Source organism: Papilio machaon, chromosome 1 (genome assembly GCF_912999745.1).
Source record: "Papilio machaon chromosome 1, ilPapMach1.1, whole genome shotgun sequence".
In the NCBI taxonomy this organism is placed as follows: domain Eukaryota; kingdom Metazoa; phylum Arthropoda; class Insecta; order Lepidoptera; family Papilionidae; genus Papilio; species Papilio machaon.
In genome coordinates this window covers 947,032-965,351 of record NC_059986.1, presented here as the reverse complement: position 1 = coordinate 965,351, position 18,320 = coordinate 947,032, and the positions used below count along the sequence as shown (strand labels likewise).

General features: G+C 35.8%; 1 protein-coding gene across 2 annotated transcripts in view; it reads left to right on the top strand.

Moving 5' to 3' along the window:
* Positions 1-16,906, top strand: part of LOC106712809 (SUN domain-containing ossification factor) — a 57,883-nt gene extending 40,977 nt beyond the window's left edge. The window contains exons 1-3 of one of the 2 annotated variants that reach the window (XM_014505457.2): positions 8,854-9,287; positions 13,137-15,207; positions 15,573-16,906. In XM_014505457.2, the coding sequence (XP_014360943.2) occupies positions 9,196-9,287; positions 13,137-15,207; positions 15,573-16,613 (3,204 nt within the window). In that variant the 5' untranslated portion in view covers positions 8,854-9,195 and the 3' untranslated portion in view covers positions 16,614-16,906. Of the gene's footprint in view, positions 1-8,853; positions 9,288-13,136; positions 15,208-15,572 lie in introns of those variants that run through there. The other variant, XM_014505456.2, reaches the window with a different exon arrangement.
* The last annotated feature ends 1,414 nt before the right edge of the window (positions 16,907-18,320 follow it).

Sequence of the window (18,320 nt, the reverse complement as noted above, 5' to 3'; positions counted from 1 at the left end):
GTCGAAAGTGTCACTGTATTGAATATTTGTAAGTAGAAAAACCCGATTGTTACGACTAAATTTACTGCTGAGGTTTTTTTAGAACAGCATTTATATCTGTTTGTAAACAAATATTACAACATTACGATTTGATAATTGGTTCAAAAGATATAATCACAAAAAATATCAATTTAAAGCCAGTCATAAACTTGGAAATATCTTAATATAATGTATGCATCATCTAGGTCAATGTTCCGCTCGCGTTGCGTCTATGTTCGTCACATCGCAACCAGGCCGACGGCATTAAAAATTTATTGGTTTTACTGTAACGAATCTATTGTCAGTTTCCTGATAGAAAACTATTGTAAATTTTACGATGTTGTTTTCAGTATTTTAGTCTAAAGTTACGTAGTAGTTATGTCTTGCAACGGAAGTTATTTCCTATCGGTGTTTATGGACTTCAATAATCTTATATGGTCCTAATAACATAATGGATGTGCGATCTTCTCTAATCTCAAAATACTATGTAATTCTATAATGAGTCAACTTTAAATGCAATCTTTTACACCTTCTTTTATTGTGCAATTTAACGCCATATATGTAAAGAAATCAAGTGTAACTTCAAAAGAATCTTATGCTATCTAGTAATAAATTTCACTAGGTTTTGAACCTAACACCTAATATAGGTCAATCCTATCAATGTTATAGGTTTTTTAAAAGTTTTGTAGTTTTACTTTTAAAATTTAGAAATATGCAAAGGAGAAAGTATAATATCAGTGTATGCGGATGATATAACTTATTCAAGACGGTCGGTGTGTTCTGCACAGAATAGGTGGAAAGCTGAATGATTAATAAGAGTGGATTCGATATCAAAGACACCGGCCGCAACACAGAGCCGCCACCATTGCGACAGTAGATTAGGCGCGGACAATGGACAGTAAATAGCTGGTTATTGCGAGCTGTCGCTTCAGCCGTGGGTTCATTAAATTTCGCCCACGGCAGCCTCGCGGCTCGCGGCTCTCAATGTAGACGGTGGGCGTTCTTGTGTACGTTTCTAATTTCTGTTGTATTGCTTTTCCTTCGTCGACTGGTTGGCAAATCATTTTTAGCGTGAACATAGCCGCCGACGTCCTTAATCCCTCATAGTATCTATTCGTATCTTAAAGCTACAAGTTTCTACAGTTGTAAGAGTTCGTAGAAAGTGACTTGAAATGTTGCTTTTACTAGATGTATTAAAGTTAGTGCTGTCATAAAAACCATCACACCATTTATGTACATAGAATTGCAATAGTACATAGTTTCAATATAAATGTAACAATTCCGTTAATTTACAACAGTTGTACCATTAAGGAATTCGGTGGTCAATTCATAACAGGATTAGTGCCACAAATTCCAATAGCTACTGTTACGAAATTAAACTGTCTTACAATTAAAATATAATTATCCGTTAAATGTGCAATTGATGTTAGGAATGTTTGTAACAGACCTGTTCTGATTTAGGTAGAAATAGAAACTGGAGCGAACTATTTTAATAGGTAGACTTGTTTAATAAGATAATGCGATAAGTATAGATTGTTAACTCGACAGCTAAATTGATACTGCGACCGATCGATTCTGCGTTTCGGTATATTTCTCAAATAACACCATCAGTATTTATAAAGTCGGATTCAAGTCTGATATAATTTATTGTGACATTATCGATGCTGAATGCGAGAATAGTCCAGTTTCGAACAGGTTGTTTGTAGAACAGTAGAACATTTGTATGTCATGATACAAATGATTTAAATTGACTGATCAGTTTAAAGGATTTGATGTCTATTGATCATACAATTGTATGGTTCACTAAATGGTCAGATTATGCCTTTGCCTTGTCAGATTTGCAGTAAAGACCCATTTCAGGTCTACTAAATGGACACAACATGTATGAAAGCTTAAACTTCGGTGATTATCGTGAACAGTGAAACTTCACTGAACCAAATAAGATCGATAGTTGATGTTACAATAGTAAAAGAATCTTCTTAGTCCTTTGCTCTTAATAACAAGGTGACTAAGGTAAAGGTATTGGCTGTCATTACTCACAATGACGCCGATCAAAATGTTATTATTTTTTTGCTTTGCTTTGCTTACTTAACACTTTAAGTGCTTTCCACTTTTACCGTCGCACGTCGGATGCACTGATAATTGAAAAGAAATCTTCGTGAATAGAAAAACTAACTAAATTACTTTCGCTAATATCATCAATCAATACTAACGACCAGTTTGACGTATGACCATGTGTTGCCTGATTAAGGGGCATCGAATCGAGTACATGCACATTGAAGGTTTTGATTTCACAATTGCATTGACTAATCAAAAGTACCGTTGTGCGGGCATTTCTTAGCTATGTTTTTGGTGCAATTTTAAGAGTCATAGCTTTTCACACATTACTTTCCATATCTAGGCAAATCAGAGTCAACATATTACTAGTCAACAATCTACTATTGCTACTTGTAATGATAATCGTCTAGTATCGGTTTTGTATTTCAATAATATTGACGCGTACATTCATTAGGTAAGATTTTTAAATGTAAATTCTAGCACGGCGCTACATTTTCGTTTCGACATCACCTTGAATTAAAAACATGCTTTTCGATTCTATTTGTATTTGGATTAGTAAAAAAAATATGTTTATGATGAACCACTGACCTCTATAGATTTGGACATGTCGCTGCTTCGAAATGACAGCTATCGCTTCGTTTCGACTAAAAAGCACTTGTTAATGTTACTGAAAATTATAGCACAAGCACTGTATTACTTTGAATTCTCACCACAGTTACCGTAAGCGCCAAAATATCGAACATCAAATAGACACAAAATACGATGGATTAGAGCCTGACCATATATAGAGGTCAGTGGATAAAATCTATTCCCCAATCAGAGTAGTTAAAGGAAGAACCTCAGTGATGATTTACTATGAGGAATCTAATACTAAGAGTGCGAGTTATAAAAGAATAGTTTTTGCCCGCAACTCCGTCCGCGTAGAATAAAAAAAAAATAATTAGTAGCCTATATGTTCTTCCAGACTATGTTCTATCTATGTTCCAAATTTCATTGAGATCCATGAAGCCGTTTCTGGAGATACCTTCAGACAAACATCCATCTAAACATTCTCATCTATATATATATAAAAGAAAGTCGTGTTAGTTACACTATTTATAACTCAAGAACGGCTGAATCGATTTGACTGAAAATTGGTGGGCAGGCAGCTTAGAACCAGGAAACGGACATAGGATAATTTTTACCCCGTTTTCTATTTTTTATTCCGCGCGTACGGAGTCGCGGGTAAAAGCTAGTTTATAATATTAGTAAGATTTAGAACACAATGTTCGTAAATGTGTTCAGCGGTACCGCCTACGTCGACTGATCTTGGGAAAGCAGTTGCTTATTTGCTGTGCAATTCTTGATACATATATTACTCATATTTAGGACACGGCTCGTAACCATCACTTGTTGCGACTGGTTCTATAACCCGTTATAATTTATTCAACAAATCATTGTGTCACTTTTGCCCGAAGATTATTTAAATGAATTGTTTGGAATGTGAATATTTTATTGAATCATATACAGGTTATTGACTTAAAGATTATTAAAAATTCATTTCGCTTTCATTTGGAACACATAATGTTTGTGATATTTTTGATATGTTGCCATTTTGTGTTCAAAGACACTTCGGGAAGCAGCACAATCGACAGCAAACATTAAAATTTACTGGAAAAACATTACATTTATGGATAACTGCAGTTATTTCTTTACCCTTTTGGTAGCTATTTGATAAGAAAAAAAAATTGTTAAGCTACAATTTGTTTTAGTAAGCGAACGAACTCGCCGGAAAAGCAATCAGTGGAAACGTAATTTAAGTTTAGTATAAAGCTAAAACAAACACATTAACTCTATACCCAAGTATGAATTGAAACTGGTTGAAGAAGGATTTATGGTTTATTATATTTTATAGAAACGTGTGTAAAATTCTGATTTATATTCGTTTCCGACATTCAGGGTAACGGTAACTATAATTATTTTTAGAAGAGGGTAACATTCTTGGTACACAAAGTTAGGCAATCTTTCCACGTAATAGTCAGTGTTGCCAACACACCAAATTAAATATCCTGACAGATTAATTATCCGCTCATCAAGTTCAGAATGTTGATGATTTTAGAAGATACTGCGATAGATGTGTCCGGAAATAACTACGAAAATTGTGTCCAAAAAATGTGAAAGTAATTTGATGATGATAAATGTAGACGATGTCAGTGTCAGTGTGGAGCCGGATAGTTGAAAATTAACAATATAAAATTAGATTTGTTTATTGTAACTGTAATAAACCATGTTTAATGATGTTTTGCTTGTAACGTTTAAATTGGTACAACCGTCAACTTTACATTCTGTTTTGTTTGTAATACTCTGTATTTCATCTCTACTGTCACGATCAAGAGTACAACTGAAAAAAAAAACTGTCATCACCAAAGACTCGTTGCTCGCAACCTCGTCAATATCGTCGCGAGAAAAGTCGCTGCAGTTTTCAAGATGGCGGAACAAATCGATACAGTTGACATGTAGTGGCTATGTCTGTACTGACAGAATAGAAGATTCGCGTTGGCGATTCAACGTTGTGTATATGCAGCGCGCGCAACGCAATTCTCTCGACGCAATCATACGACATTAGTTTCGATGTTTTACGTTGTCATGTGTACGAAGGGCCTTAGTCACGTAGCTTATTAATATTTAATTTTATAATTTGTATAATGGCGATAACGGTACAGCAATATTTGTATCAAATACATCTTGAGATGTACGTACATATAAGGATCGCCAGAGACAATAAGAGCTCATGTCGCTTGTCCCGCTCCGCTCTAAATGGACTATCTAGATCTTTGTTCTATATGAAATTAAGATCTCTGGTTTCATTTAAGTGTTCATTATGTTGCTGGTCGCTCACCGTTGCCTTTTTGGTGCGGATTTAAATCTCATACAGCCAATTAAGCCGTAGTCTGTTGTATGGCTGCATTATAAATCTGTAGACTGATGTGCTCGATCGGTACTTAAATTTTCTTCCTATAAATCGAAAGGGAGAGAAAGTTTTATTCGATTGCCCTTTCCCTATCTGGCTTTGGTTTTATTGGAAAATTTTGCAGTGTATTGCGGTAGACAGGCCGTAATGTTTGATGCACAAAATGCGAAATTCAAAGATTTTGTATAATTTAATTTTTCAGTTTCACGTCTATATTAATAAAATTGGAGTGTCTGTATGTAATATTGAAAAAATTATTTCGTACGCATGATGCATTTGCGCTGCTGATTATGAAAAACCATTTTTTTTAATCTGTCTATATCTGTCTGCATGGACGCGTTTGTTTGTAGTCTTCGGAACGGCAGGTCTGATTTTGACGGGACTTGGACAGGCCTTTTTTTTTAAATTCTGCGCTGATTAAATCTAGCGACGGTTAGTTATGTTAAAAATATTTCAAGATTCGTAAGCATTTATTTCTTTTCTGCATTTACTTTCTTATTAATTTTTATTTTTGGCCGTAAATTTGATGAAAATTCTCGATATTATTGTACAACATATTTTATTCACAAATACTTGGGATATGTAATGAAGGAGAGTTATTTCCATAGTACGTTTCTGTTAAAAAACTACAAATATGCTATTATGTTTTTCACGATTGTGGAACGTTACATTCAAACGTACGTTTGAATGTAACGTTCCACATACATGATCTCGTTTCGAGATTATAATTTCAACAAAGGATTGAAGTTAATTACGTCATTGTTGATGAAGGATTATATACTATTAATATGCTAATACTTTTGTATATGATAAAGCTTGCTTTGTTTTCTATGCATATAAAATATTATTTTCGTCTTCTGAACAACACACTTGCCAAGTATCAAGATCCATTCGCTCTGCATTCGCTAAATAGCAAAAGGACACTCTTGTCTTCTCTTTGTCACTTGGAATTGAGTTTTGAATTTATTTCATAAAAGAATAAAGAAAGAATAAGTTCTATTTCCGTAATCTGACATAAAATATTTACATCTTCCATTAGCGTAGTGTTGTTATAAAAAGATAAAAATTATTCATACACTTCTTGTGTAATTACCTTGTAAATGATAGTGAAATTGTTTGAAGTATAAATCTAGTATTTAGATAAAGTACTTGCACGTACTTTAGTACTTTATAATAATTTAAATTAATACATTTAATAAGCTTGATATGTGTTGCTCTTATCTGACTGATAGAGAATCGAACCTTCATAAGCGAGTGATTGTCCGATCCCGATGGACGACCTCCATGAGTGAGTAACTCGGATAAGAGAGAAACTTATATAAGTGGAAAATATTGCGGTCCCTTGGACTCTTACTTATCTGTATATGTTATTAAAATGAACATATTCAATATTTACTTAAATCTTTATTTTAATTTGATACAAGCTTAGACGTGAATAGCGTTGCCAGGCGGCCGGATAAAGCCGGACATAGGTAGGCGTTTTGATTGCGTGTCCGGTCAAAATAAACGGTTTTCCGGCTTTTGTCAGGCTTTATACATTTCTCAAACGATAGTGTACCTATTAATACTGAGACAAAATCCTAAATAATATAGGGTTTCCGGCCAAACTGGCTGGTCTGTCCGGCTAGTAGGTTTGGCGACCTGGCAACCCTAGACGTGGAGAAGAAATGATATCCATTCAAATTATATTCAACTAGCATTTACCCGCGACTCCGTCCGCGCGGAAAAAAAATAGAAAACGGGGTAATTATCCTATGTCCGTTTCTTGGTTCTAAGCTACCTGCCCACCAATTTTCAGTCAAATCGATTCAGCCGTTCTTGAGTTATAAATAGTGTAACTAACACGACTTTCTGACTATATATATAGATGTTTAACATTCTTATTTCTATAGTTAAGTCTGTGGGAATCTAACGGTCAATGGTTAACTTCCTGATCTAGTTGATAAAACTTTTAACTCAGTTGTTATAATTAACAGGACGCTGCGAGACACGCTATGTGTGATGTTATAATGAATCCTTACCACTTATCGTTCAGTTCTCTGCAAAACTTTATACTAACAAATATAACTATAAAGATATTTTCATCAATATATGGAACTAGATAATGCCCGTGACTGTGTGTGCGGAATTAAAAAAACAAGGTTGTTAAGAATCCTATGTGTTCTTTCAGTGCTAAAACTTATATGGAACCTTGTAAAATTTGGTATAGATGTAGACATCTATATCAAATTTCATCCAGATCCATACCTTCTAACAAATCCATCCATCCAAACATTCGCATTTATAATATTAGATCAGTTATGGCATGCGGTTTCTCTCGCCATGTACGTCGTACGGTATATGGATGTTTTTGTTATTAGATATCTCGAGAACAGCTAAACAGATTTTGCTGAAATTTTGTCATAAATGAAAAATGTAGTCCTGAAGAACACAAACTGTCAATTTTTTTTTTTAATTGCGCGCAGACAGAGTCGCGGGCGATGGGTAGTTAAATACAAATTAGAAATATACTGACGTTAAACAATCTTTCGTTCTGTTATAAGATATAACATGTTAAAATCACAACATTATAAAAATGTGATAAAAGTATTACGTGTTCGGTTTGTTCGCAAAGTTCATAGTTCTTTGAGTTCGCGTCGGTTACATCACTAATGATGAGACGTAATTGTGACGCAATTAGCTCTGACGAGAACCAGAGCATCGCTGGTCACGCCTCAACAAGTATACGTCTTCACACTATAGATATACGAAAGTAACGGTTGTTGTTGAAGTCGTTGATTTCCTCTACCGAATTACATGTACAAAAATACATTGTAGTCTCTGGTCTTGCATAGACAACCGTAATGATGACAGCGTGTTTTTATGCCGGTTTTTGGAGTTTTTATGACGTTGTATTTTTTTTAGTAATGGTAAATGGGTCCTTTTATAATTGCTCAATTAAACAAAATAACAATACAGCAACTATTTTTAAATAACAATAGGGTAATTAAAATGAAAGGCTTGAAATAAAAACTGGTTTATGTAAATATTTACTTACCTAATTAGCAATAACTTAAATTTCTCTCAAACTAAAAGTTTGAGTGAAAACTAAACTAAATTAATAAACTAACTAAATTAAGTAATTTAAACCTTGCTAATATTAAAAATGCGAATGTTTGGATGGATGGATGGATGTGTTAGAAGGTATTTTCAGAACGGCTGTATGGATCTCGATTAAATTTGGCGTAGATGTAGAGCATGGCCTGGAAGAATACATAGGCCACTAATTAAGTTTTTTTTAATTCCACGAGGACAGAGTTGTGGGTGACAACTAGTTCATTTATAATTTGAATTAATAGCTGTTCAGTAATGTTATAGATGGCAGCACTAATTAGTACAATAGAGTTGTAACTGTAACGAGCGGTGCACCGTCGTGTGGTACCGATCGCCGCGGACCCGTTGTCACGAACTGCAATTGGTACGACAATGACAAATTGTCTGTATTCTGTACCGAAACGCGTAGACCAGTTAATAAATGGTGTTGCACGACAAACTGATGGAAACTAACTAGTTTTAAAGTTCTAAAGATTTTCATAAGAAATTATTATATACTAGTTTTAAGGTGTTTTGAAATTTATTTCTCTATTCTCCAAATATAAGATTCTATTATGTAGTTTCTTTTTAATTTATTACTTCGTTTTTGTTTACAAAATATTTTATTAATATTACTTGAAAAATTATAACAAAGAAAGAAGTTCGTAAAAAATAAAAATTAACAATACAGGTTTCAAGGCGAAAAGCGAAACATACAAAATACAAAATTAAAACGATTTGAATAAAAGCAAAAGTGCAAGTGATCAAAAGAATTTAATCTGTTTTTATTGAGAACAATAATAACACATTTAAGAACGTTTAAAAACTGTATAACTGTTTTCGCGCTATTACTTTCCCGACTTTTGAAGAAGTTTAAAATAGTGTTGTTCTGATATTAAAGTGAGGTGCTGTGTTCGTTTGAGATAGACAATTGTGAGTGTTGTGTTGGGAGAGTCACCAATGGTGGTGTGTTGAGTGCGCAGTCTGCTCACGTGTTGGGTGGCACGTGCATAAGCACGGGCGGGGGCGCGGGTGGTGTTGTCGGGATAGGGGCGCCGGCGGCGGGACGTGGCCAATGCGGCGGCGGCGCGTGCGCGATGTCGCCGCCGCGGGCGCTGCTGGCGGCGCTGTTGGTGTGTCAGCTGCTCTCCTACGGTGGCCACCAAGGACTCACCAAGATATTCTACATGTAAGCTCTTCTATAAGACATTAGTAACTGATGTGAGTTGATTCAAATTCTAGAAACATGTTTTAAAGATGTATTAAAACAAAAAAGTGTGTGAGTTAAAGATGTTGTAATTATTAGTAGAGAAATGTTAGGGTGTTTAGAGAGTGGCGCAATTGCGCTCTACGTAGTACGTTTAGATGATTTTTGACATTTTTCGGAATCAACGCTCAGATGAGAAAAGGCACGAGTGTCAAATCACTGTGCATGCTCGGTCCCATAGTATAATTGACTTCAAATTGCGACCAAGATTTCTTAGAGACCACTTATATCCACGCAGTACCTTCCTATAAGCTGCTACAACTACGCATAGTACAAGTGCGTACACAACACTTACAATGAGGGCTAATCTGTCGGGCATTTCTCCTCAGATCTCTATCATTAAGTTAGTTATATTTAATTACATAAATCTCTGGTCATTAAATGATCCTCTTCCTTTATAACTTAAATAAAAAAATTAATGTTACGAATACTCTCTGGTGTTTTCAATACATACTAGGTACTAAAGTTTCAATAAAGACATTGTTTTTTATTTATAAATTGATATAACAACGGAGCTATCACAAAGCTATAACACTTTATTATTATAGTAGCTTTCCAAGAACATTTTCATTGCTATGGAATTTACATTGGATTCTTTAGGTCCGTAGGCGGGCGTGGATTACGACGTAACGGTACGCGAGATATGGCAGGACTGAGGGGGGATGCGCGGGGAGTCCGTGCGAACGCAGCGCCATTAAACTATGCGCGCGAAATTGTTTGCCGCGCAAAACAGATCCTAACCTCAGATGAAGAAATGTACCTTGATACGGTTGGGTTAAGATGTTAGATTATTTTAAAATACGTAATTGTCTCCTGATTTTTTTGGAATACGTATAATTTGTATTTTTAATATCTTTTTAGAATTCAGGTTTTCACAAATTAGGAGATATCGTGGTCGAGTACTGAATCCGGATTGTGAAAAAGATAATAGCCATTTATAAATAATTTCCAACGGAAAAATACTTCGGCTTTTTTTGTAGTCACAAAGTTTTTTTAACCAGTCGGTTAAAAAAATTGTAGTAGGTACTTATTGATAAATAGACTATATTTATCGTACGCATGAATAAGCAAGGAAGGAAAGACAATTTTATGGCCTGATCAGGGAAGGAAATGCTCGTTACACTCACATTATGTATATTGAAAGTCCATCTAGTTACTTTAAATAATAGATTTTAATGAAATCGAAGGATTTTTCCTTTATTTTTTACTTCAATATGACAGCACAATGAATTTCAATATAACGAAAAAATACGTGGTTTTTGTTTACTTGAGGTGATAAAAAAATAATTGACTCTATTTTTAATATCATCTTATTCTAGTTATTGTATGGCGATAATTTAACGTTAATCCAAATGTTTTGAACCGCATCATATATGAAGACTGGCTTCGATCAATTGAGCTTGACACGAAAAGGCAAACTGTAACTTATCTTACTAATATTATAAATGTGAAAGTTTAGATGGATGGATGTTTATTTGAAGTTATCTCCGGAACCGCTCAACGGATTTTGATGAAATTTGGCATAGATGTAGAACATAGTCTGGAAGAACACATAGGCTACTTAGTAATTCGCGTAGAAGGAGTCGTGGGCGACAGCTAGTAGTGAATATAAAAGTCATAAATTAAATATATAATCTCGCTTATTGTCGTACTGCCAACGGGCTGATAATATTTTATCACTGGCTGGTTTTTAATAGCTGATATTCCGGCTCCAGTTCCTTACAATGTTGAAATTCAACCGTGTATCATTGTAAAAACAACACCACGAAACATTAACGAGCTGTTAAATTGTGAAACTTGTAACCCATTACAACTTGAATATTAAACTGAAATAAATAATGTTTCGTTGCTTTTGTCCTATGTTTTGCTGTGTTCATGTTGCATATAATTTAACCATTAGTGCTTATTTAGATAGTTACTGAGTGCTTAACAGTTTGTCGAGATATTAACTGTAGTTGGCACATTTAGGTACTCCTAGTAAACCAACTTTTGTTTATCACGTTCTTCAAAGCATTAAATGTCAGATCTATTTCTTTTTGGAACGAAGTTCCTTATCGCGCGTTGTGAAAGGGGGCTAGACGGAAAAAATTCTTACGAAAAGTTGTCACGACACTTTTTGCTATATCACCATGGCAACGACGTGACTATATATAACGAAAATTCATAGAAATAAAATGTACTTCTTGTGAAGACTTAAGTTTTTTATTCATAGAATAAACATTGGTTCCTTCACTAATTAATTGAAAGGAACTTCGTTCCATCCGGGTGTCCCTTGACACCTCTCAAGTTTTTTTTTCTATACATAACCTTTTCATGTTATTTTTATAATTTTCATGTTAATTAGTTTAATAAAAATGATTTTTATTGCGATTATATAACAATATTAACCTAATAACTTTGATATAAAAATGTTACACTCTACTTGTCCTTGTGTACAGGAACTATGCTAAATTCATTATAATCTAATGATTACAATTAAACCATTAATGTATTACTACAAAAATACTGTTATACACTGTTTATTTAAATACATTTTTTAACCCTTTGACCGCCGCTGATTAATATTATTGACGTCAACGTGGTTATATTTCACCATAAATATGTATCACCACAATGCTTTAGGTATAAGTACTTCATTATTTTTTGGTAATAATCGCATTTCGTAATTCCTCGCATAATAATGTTCTAAGTTTGGTAGGAGCACTCATTTTTTCACATCACTTAATCAAACTACGACCACAGAAAGTTATATTGAATTCCAGATAAATAATTGTAATCTAGTTTGTCGCTAGTTATTTTGATTAAATATATCTGTAACCTTTTAACGAGTCCCGTCGGTTGACATTTCAACATGATGTCTGCCGTCCGGTTTTATTTTTAAAATAGTATACAACGACACATTCCTTCATCACACAGCCTTGCTAAAGTTTACTTCTTCTGTTCTTTAATCTATATATAGGTATGTATATAAAAGAAAGTCGTGTTAGTTACACTATTTATCTCAAGAACGGCTGAATCGATTTGACTGAAAATTGGTGGGCAGGTAGCTTAGAACCAGGAAATGGACTTGGGATAATTTTTACCCCGTTTTCTATTTTTTATTCCGCGCGGACGGAGTCGCGGGTAAAAGCTAGTTTTTAATAGATAAAAGATATTGTTGTTTATCTAACAAACTTTTTCAAGTTGTTATTCACTTTTATGCCATCTTGAATATCGCATTCCATTTTGAGGGAATCCATTGGCGATGTATTTTCCCAGACAAAGCGCACAATAGCTCATACAACGCTGATTGACTCAATTGAACGCCACTGCTTTATTGAAATATATTGTGGACGTCAATTGATGTTATGTCATCCTCCAAATTTGTGTTTGCACTTCGTTTAAATTGGACTTTAGTAAAAGTACTTTGGTTACAGTGAACTATTGTACAATATAGAAAGTAAAGTTGTGACATATGACACCTATATTGACAAAAATGTAATGCACAATTTGGTTTAAAAAAAATATTCCACAATGAATTGATATATTATTAAGTAGTGCCTTGTAGCAAGTGTGCTACAATTTGATGTAATATTAAAAATTAAGGATTTATACACATTATATGTTGTAATTCATTTAGCTTTATGAATATTTGTATGTATTTACAGGTGTATATTTACACAATACTTCAAAACTCCCCTGACTTTAAAATCGTCTTAATTTTATTCCAATAATCCTTGACATTAAAAAGTTTTATATTGTTTTTAACACGAGTTGTTATTCTTGTTTCAGGTTACCTGACACGGGACAACCACCTATAATAATATCTCTGGCGGATAATGCAAAATTGGATTTAAAAACTTCGGACGAAATATTGTTTGCTAATGATTCTGAAGAACACAATGACACGAAAATGTTTGCCATCGAAGAGCGCGACGCTGCGGAGGAAGATAAACAAAAAGCAGAAGAAACCGTCACAGAAAAAGATTCTACAGAGCCATTACTCATCGTTAAAGCAAAACCAATGCACGAAACGAAACAAAAAGAAGAAGCATTTCGAAGCACCACTCCTTTGCCTGAAACAGACAAAGAATCTCAATCCGAGGAGTGGAGAGAAGAAAACATTCCAGTCAAGCCGGAGACACCGCAGGAAGATATACCTTCGTTCTCAGAGTGGGCTCAGAAGCAACTGGCCGAGGCCGAGAAAAAAGACACCGTATTGAACCACTCGAGTCAACCTAGTCATAGCAATACAAATCTTAGTAATAAAAGCACAAAGCTTCGCTCAAAAAATTACGCTTCGCTCGCTTGCGGAGCCAAGGTGGTCGCCACCAACCCAGAGGCCGGTTCGGCCAGCTCCATTCTGTCCCCGAACCGGGACGAGTACATGCTCAACACGTGCACCAGTCGTATCTGGTTCGTCATCGAACTGTGTGAGGCGGTGCAAGCGCAGAAAATAGAGATAGCCAACTTCGAGTTGTTCTCCTCCACGCCCAAAGACTTCGCCGTCTACTTCAGCGATCGGTTCCCCACACGGGATTGGGCTAGCGTTGGCCAGTTCACTGCTCAAGATATGAGAGATGTACAGAGTTTTGATCTGTATCCACATTTATTTGGCAAATTTATAAAAGTCGAGATGCTGTCTCATCACGGCTCTGAACATTACTGCCCCATTTCGCTTTTTAAAGTGTACGGAACGTCAGAGTTTGAGGTGCTAGAGAAAGAAAGCTCCCAGCACTCGGCTCATATAGATGAAGACGAAGACGACGAGATAATTGATGTTCCCGATGTGCCCACTGCGGAAACGGAACCATCGAAAAACCTTTTCGGGTCGGCAAGGGATGCAGTGATGTCTATTATGAAGAAAGCCGCTCAAGCGTTAGTGAAGACAGAAGTTCCTAAAAATGTATCTAACGAAAGTAATGATACGTCGGTGGACGCAATGTACAAAAAGTGTTGTTCTCCAAGCCATATTATTGTATGTGATAATTGTAGTGAAACGCTTTACAATGAAGTATATGAGCTACTCAGCTGTAGTTCGGACAAATTAACTAATTTAGTGCGTCAAGTGTTCCTACGTGAGACTTTGAAGTGTACGGGAATTTGTCAACCTTACGGTTTAGATTTTAAAAGTACAAAAACAATAGAGTTCAGTGAGGAACGTGTCGCGTACATGAACGCTTTATTTCCTCCGAAATATTTAGCCGCATTATGCAATATGCTTGCAATTAAAGAGAAGAAGGTCGTACTAAATACGAGTTTTGAGACAGAACAAAATGTAACCACAAACATAACATTGGATGAAACACCACATAAAATGAATGGTGAAACTAATTCCGATTTAGATATTAAATTAGTTCCGATCAAAACCGGTGATACAGTAGACGAGAAAACTAATGAAACACAATTGAAAGAAACACCAGAACCTACTGAACAAACAGATGAAAATACTCTAACTATAGAGATATTAAAGGAAGAAAAAGATGAAATGGACGTCAAAAAAGAAGAACAGCAGCTGGTGTCAGAAGAAATTCCAACTCCGGAGATACTAGACAACTCTCAGCCGGAAAATGATAAAGTTTTGGAATCAAAGGTCGAAAATGAAGGAAAAGATGGATCTGTAAAGACTGATGTGAAGAATGGAAAACACGATATTTTAAATGACAAACCAAAGGAAGCTCTGGTAGTTGACGATGTGAACGAGCAAATTATTATGATCGAGAGCGACCATTTCATATCGGACCTGGACCAGATGGCGGTGGACCCCGCGCCCACCGGCGCGCAGCCCGCGCTCACTCAGAACCAGGCGCAGAGCACTATACAAAAGGAGTCAGTTTTCCTGAGATTGTCTAACAGAGTTAAGGTACATTTCTTTCAAACATATTTTTCTGTTTCAAAATCTTAGTGTATGTTTTGAGATATTTACGAAAATCTTATTTGCAGTTCAAACTTTTAAGTTCTCGATACATTTTATATTACTTTGGTAAACGTGATTGAAAGATAGTTCCATTGACTCTTTACCTGTACACAGAAACTGAATTGTTGGGAGTTGTAACGTCGTTCCCGTTGAAAACATAAAAAGGCCTAGAAACTATAGATTTCATGTTGGTTATGAGTACATTTTTATAATGATTAGGTCTGTTAATCAACTTTGACAAGAGATTGCTATGCCGCGACAAGCTGAATATGAAAATTGGTTTGTTAATGCAATTTATTTCTCAATTTCAGACTTTAGAACGAAACATGTCACTATCTGGTCAATATCTGGAGGAGCTGAGTAGGAGGTACAAGAAGCAAGTCGAGGAAATGCAGAAGACATTCGAGAAGACCGTGGTCCAGATGTCAGAGGAGCGACGGAAGAGCAACGAGAGGGAACAGAAGTACTTGGAACAGTTGACCAACCTGCAGGAGCAGATGACGCAAATGGCCTCCGCGCTGCATACTCTGATGGAGGAGAGAAATAGCTGGTTTGGAAACATGACAGTCCCAAAATTCGTATTATTTCAGTCCATAATACTTAGCATCGCGTTCTATTATGTAACTAAAAGAAGAAAGAGGGAGTCTATTGTAGTTATGCCGGTCACAAAGAAGATTAAGAAAAGACAGGAAAGGTTCAGAAGAAAATCGGTGGAAGGCGTAAGCGGCCACGCCACACCCTCGGCTAAAAAGCGGAGGCCGAGCGAGGAGGCATTCGAGATAGAGAGGCAGTCGACGGAGGAAATGGCCACGATGAACAAGGCACTAAATGATGGAGACTGGCAGGTGGCTAAAAAGAACAGACGAAGGAAGACTTCCGTCATACACAGAGGTCTGGAATATGACGCTTCTGTGAATTGCGTCAGACAAGATAGCATAGGGAAGCTGCAAGAAAATCTTATACCATTGGACGAGGGCGAATACTTCGCCCCCGTCTCCGAGCCGAGGGAATTCACGGAGGAGGCGCCGGCAAAGAAAGAGTCGCCCAAAACGAACGGCTCGTTTTTTAATAGTTTGAAGTCTAAAACTATGAAGACGAGACGACTCTCGTCGCCCGCTTTTCTCCGGACGCTGAGCCGGCAGAGCGCGCGCAGCACGCCCAGCCCCGTGCTGCGCAGCGCGGAGCCCATCTTCAACGGCAAGCTGGGCAAGAAGGCGGACTCCGAGTCGCCCACCGGCAGTCTGTGGTCCGAGTCCACGGAGCTGTCGCAGGGCAGCCGGCACGACGCAGACAGCGCCGGCGCCGGCAAGAAGAAGAAGAGCCTCAAGAATATATTGAAGAAAGTGTTTTGAGAACTTTATTTTTGTAATGTTGGTGTGTTTGTCGCTCGGTGAAGCGTTCAGCTGTTGTAAATTATTTCTTTGCTCGTATGTACTGAAGATATTAATTAAATTATTGTATAAAGTTTATCGTGTCATTGTTAGACCTCTTTAGGTGCCAATTGTGATAATTAGGGAGCCTAATTGTTGTTAGCGTTTTGATTTGTGCGTGTTGTCTGTGCGAGTGCTGCGGCGAAGTAAATTATGTTCTGGACCGATGTCAACTGGACACTAGTCGGGGGAGAGTTCGGTACAGTGGCATTAAATGCGTTATATTTATCTGGTCATTTTATTTACACTCCTTGTCCCTTGAAATAAAAAAAAAAAACAAACAAATATTTCCTTTTATTCTAATGACATTTTTATTTAATTAATGAAAATTACAATTTATTGAGAATCCTATCTATGTATGAAATACACGAATTCGTCACAATTTTTGTGAGAAAATAGAAAAATATAGAATCAAGACAAATCTTTTATCTCAGTTTTTTGTATGAGTCTAACAAATAAAATGTCGCAATGGCACGAATAATTAATTAGTATAAGATATAATTAAATTCACAACTTTTAAATAAACAAGTCGTGAATGTGTAAAAACTACATTTAAAATTGAGAGAGCAGTGATCTTACGATGAACTACAAATTACAAAAACGATCGCATTAATCTTATTGCGAGTTTCCACTGAGGAAACATTTGTAAAAAATATATATTGTGGTCTCTCTCATCCGGTTTGATAAAACAGATACACATACAACAAGTGCTTGTTTTTACATGCGTTTGTGCGATTGACTAGCTCTAACTAGCTAAACTTACCTGACGTCTTGAGTGAATTGCGCTCCTACCACCGCTATATAGATCCCACTATGGCAGGAGGGTACTAGTAACCTTACAAGTTATTAGTATTACCAGTAAGCAAAAAATCTTTCAAAAGTAAACTGTTCAAATGAAAGAAATTAATTTGTAACTTATTGAGTTTCCGTAGTAATTTCTTAATATTCAAATTGATACATCCAAAAAAATTAGCAAATTAACCTCCATAACATGCCTGATATTTAGTGGAATTTGAAAATTGTGAAAATGGCAACATTAATGCAGCCACCTTATTGGTCAAAATTTGACGTTGTCAAGATGACATTTTTAGTTCACATATTTTCCGACTGTCAAAAGATCCTTGTGGGACTTTACTCGTGAACACTTACACAAGGAATTCCACAGATAACTACACTAAAAGTAATTAAACAAGATATTAGCTTAATTAAAACAACAACATTTATTATGTAACAATAATTAATGCACTACATTTATATACAATATTCTAAGTAATGTAACTTATATTTTAAAACACTAACGACATTATAATATAGTTTAACATTGTAATAATATTATATACTAGCATAATAATTAGCCTAAGTGTTCTTTTAGGCTATGTTCTAAGTCTGTGTCAAATTACATCAAAATCCGTTAAGCTGTTCCGATGAGACCTTCAAGCAAACATCCATCTATACATCTAAATAATTACATTTGCGGTTATTCGGAAAGTCATTTCATTTTTATTTCTATGTTTAATAATGCCTTTATCATCTCCAATCGACCTTCCAGGACAAGGTGCATATTCGTTTTAAATATACGAATCCTAAGTTGTAAAAAAATGAAATGACTTTCCAAACGACCTAATAATG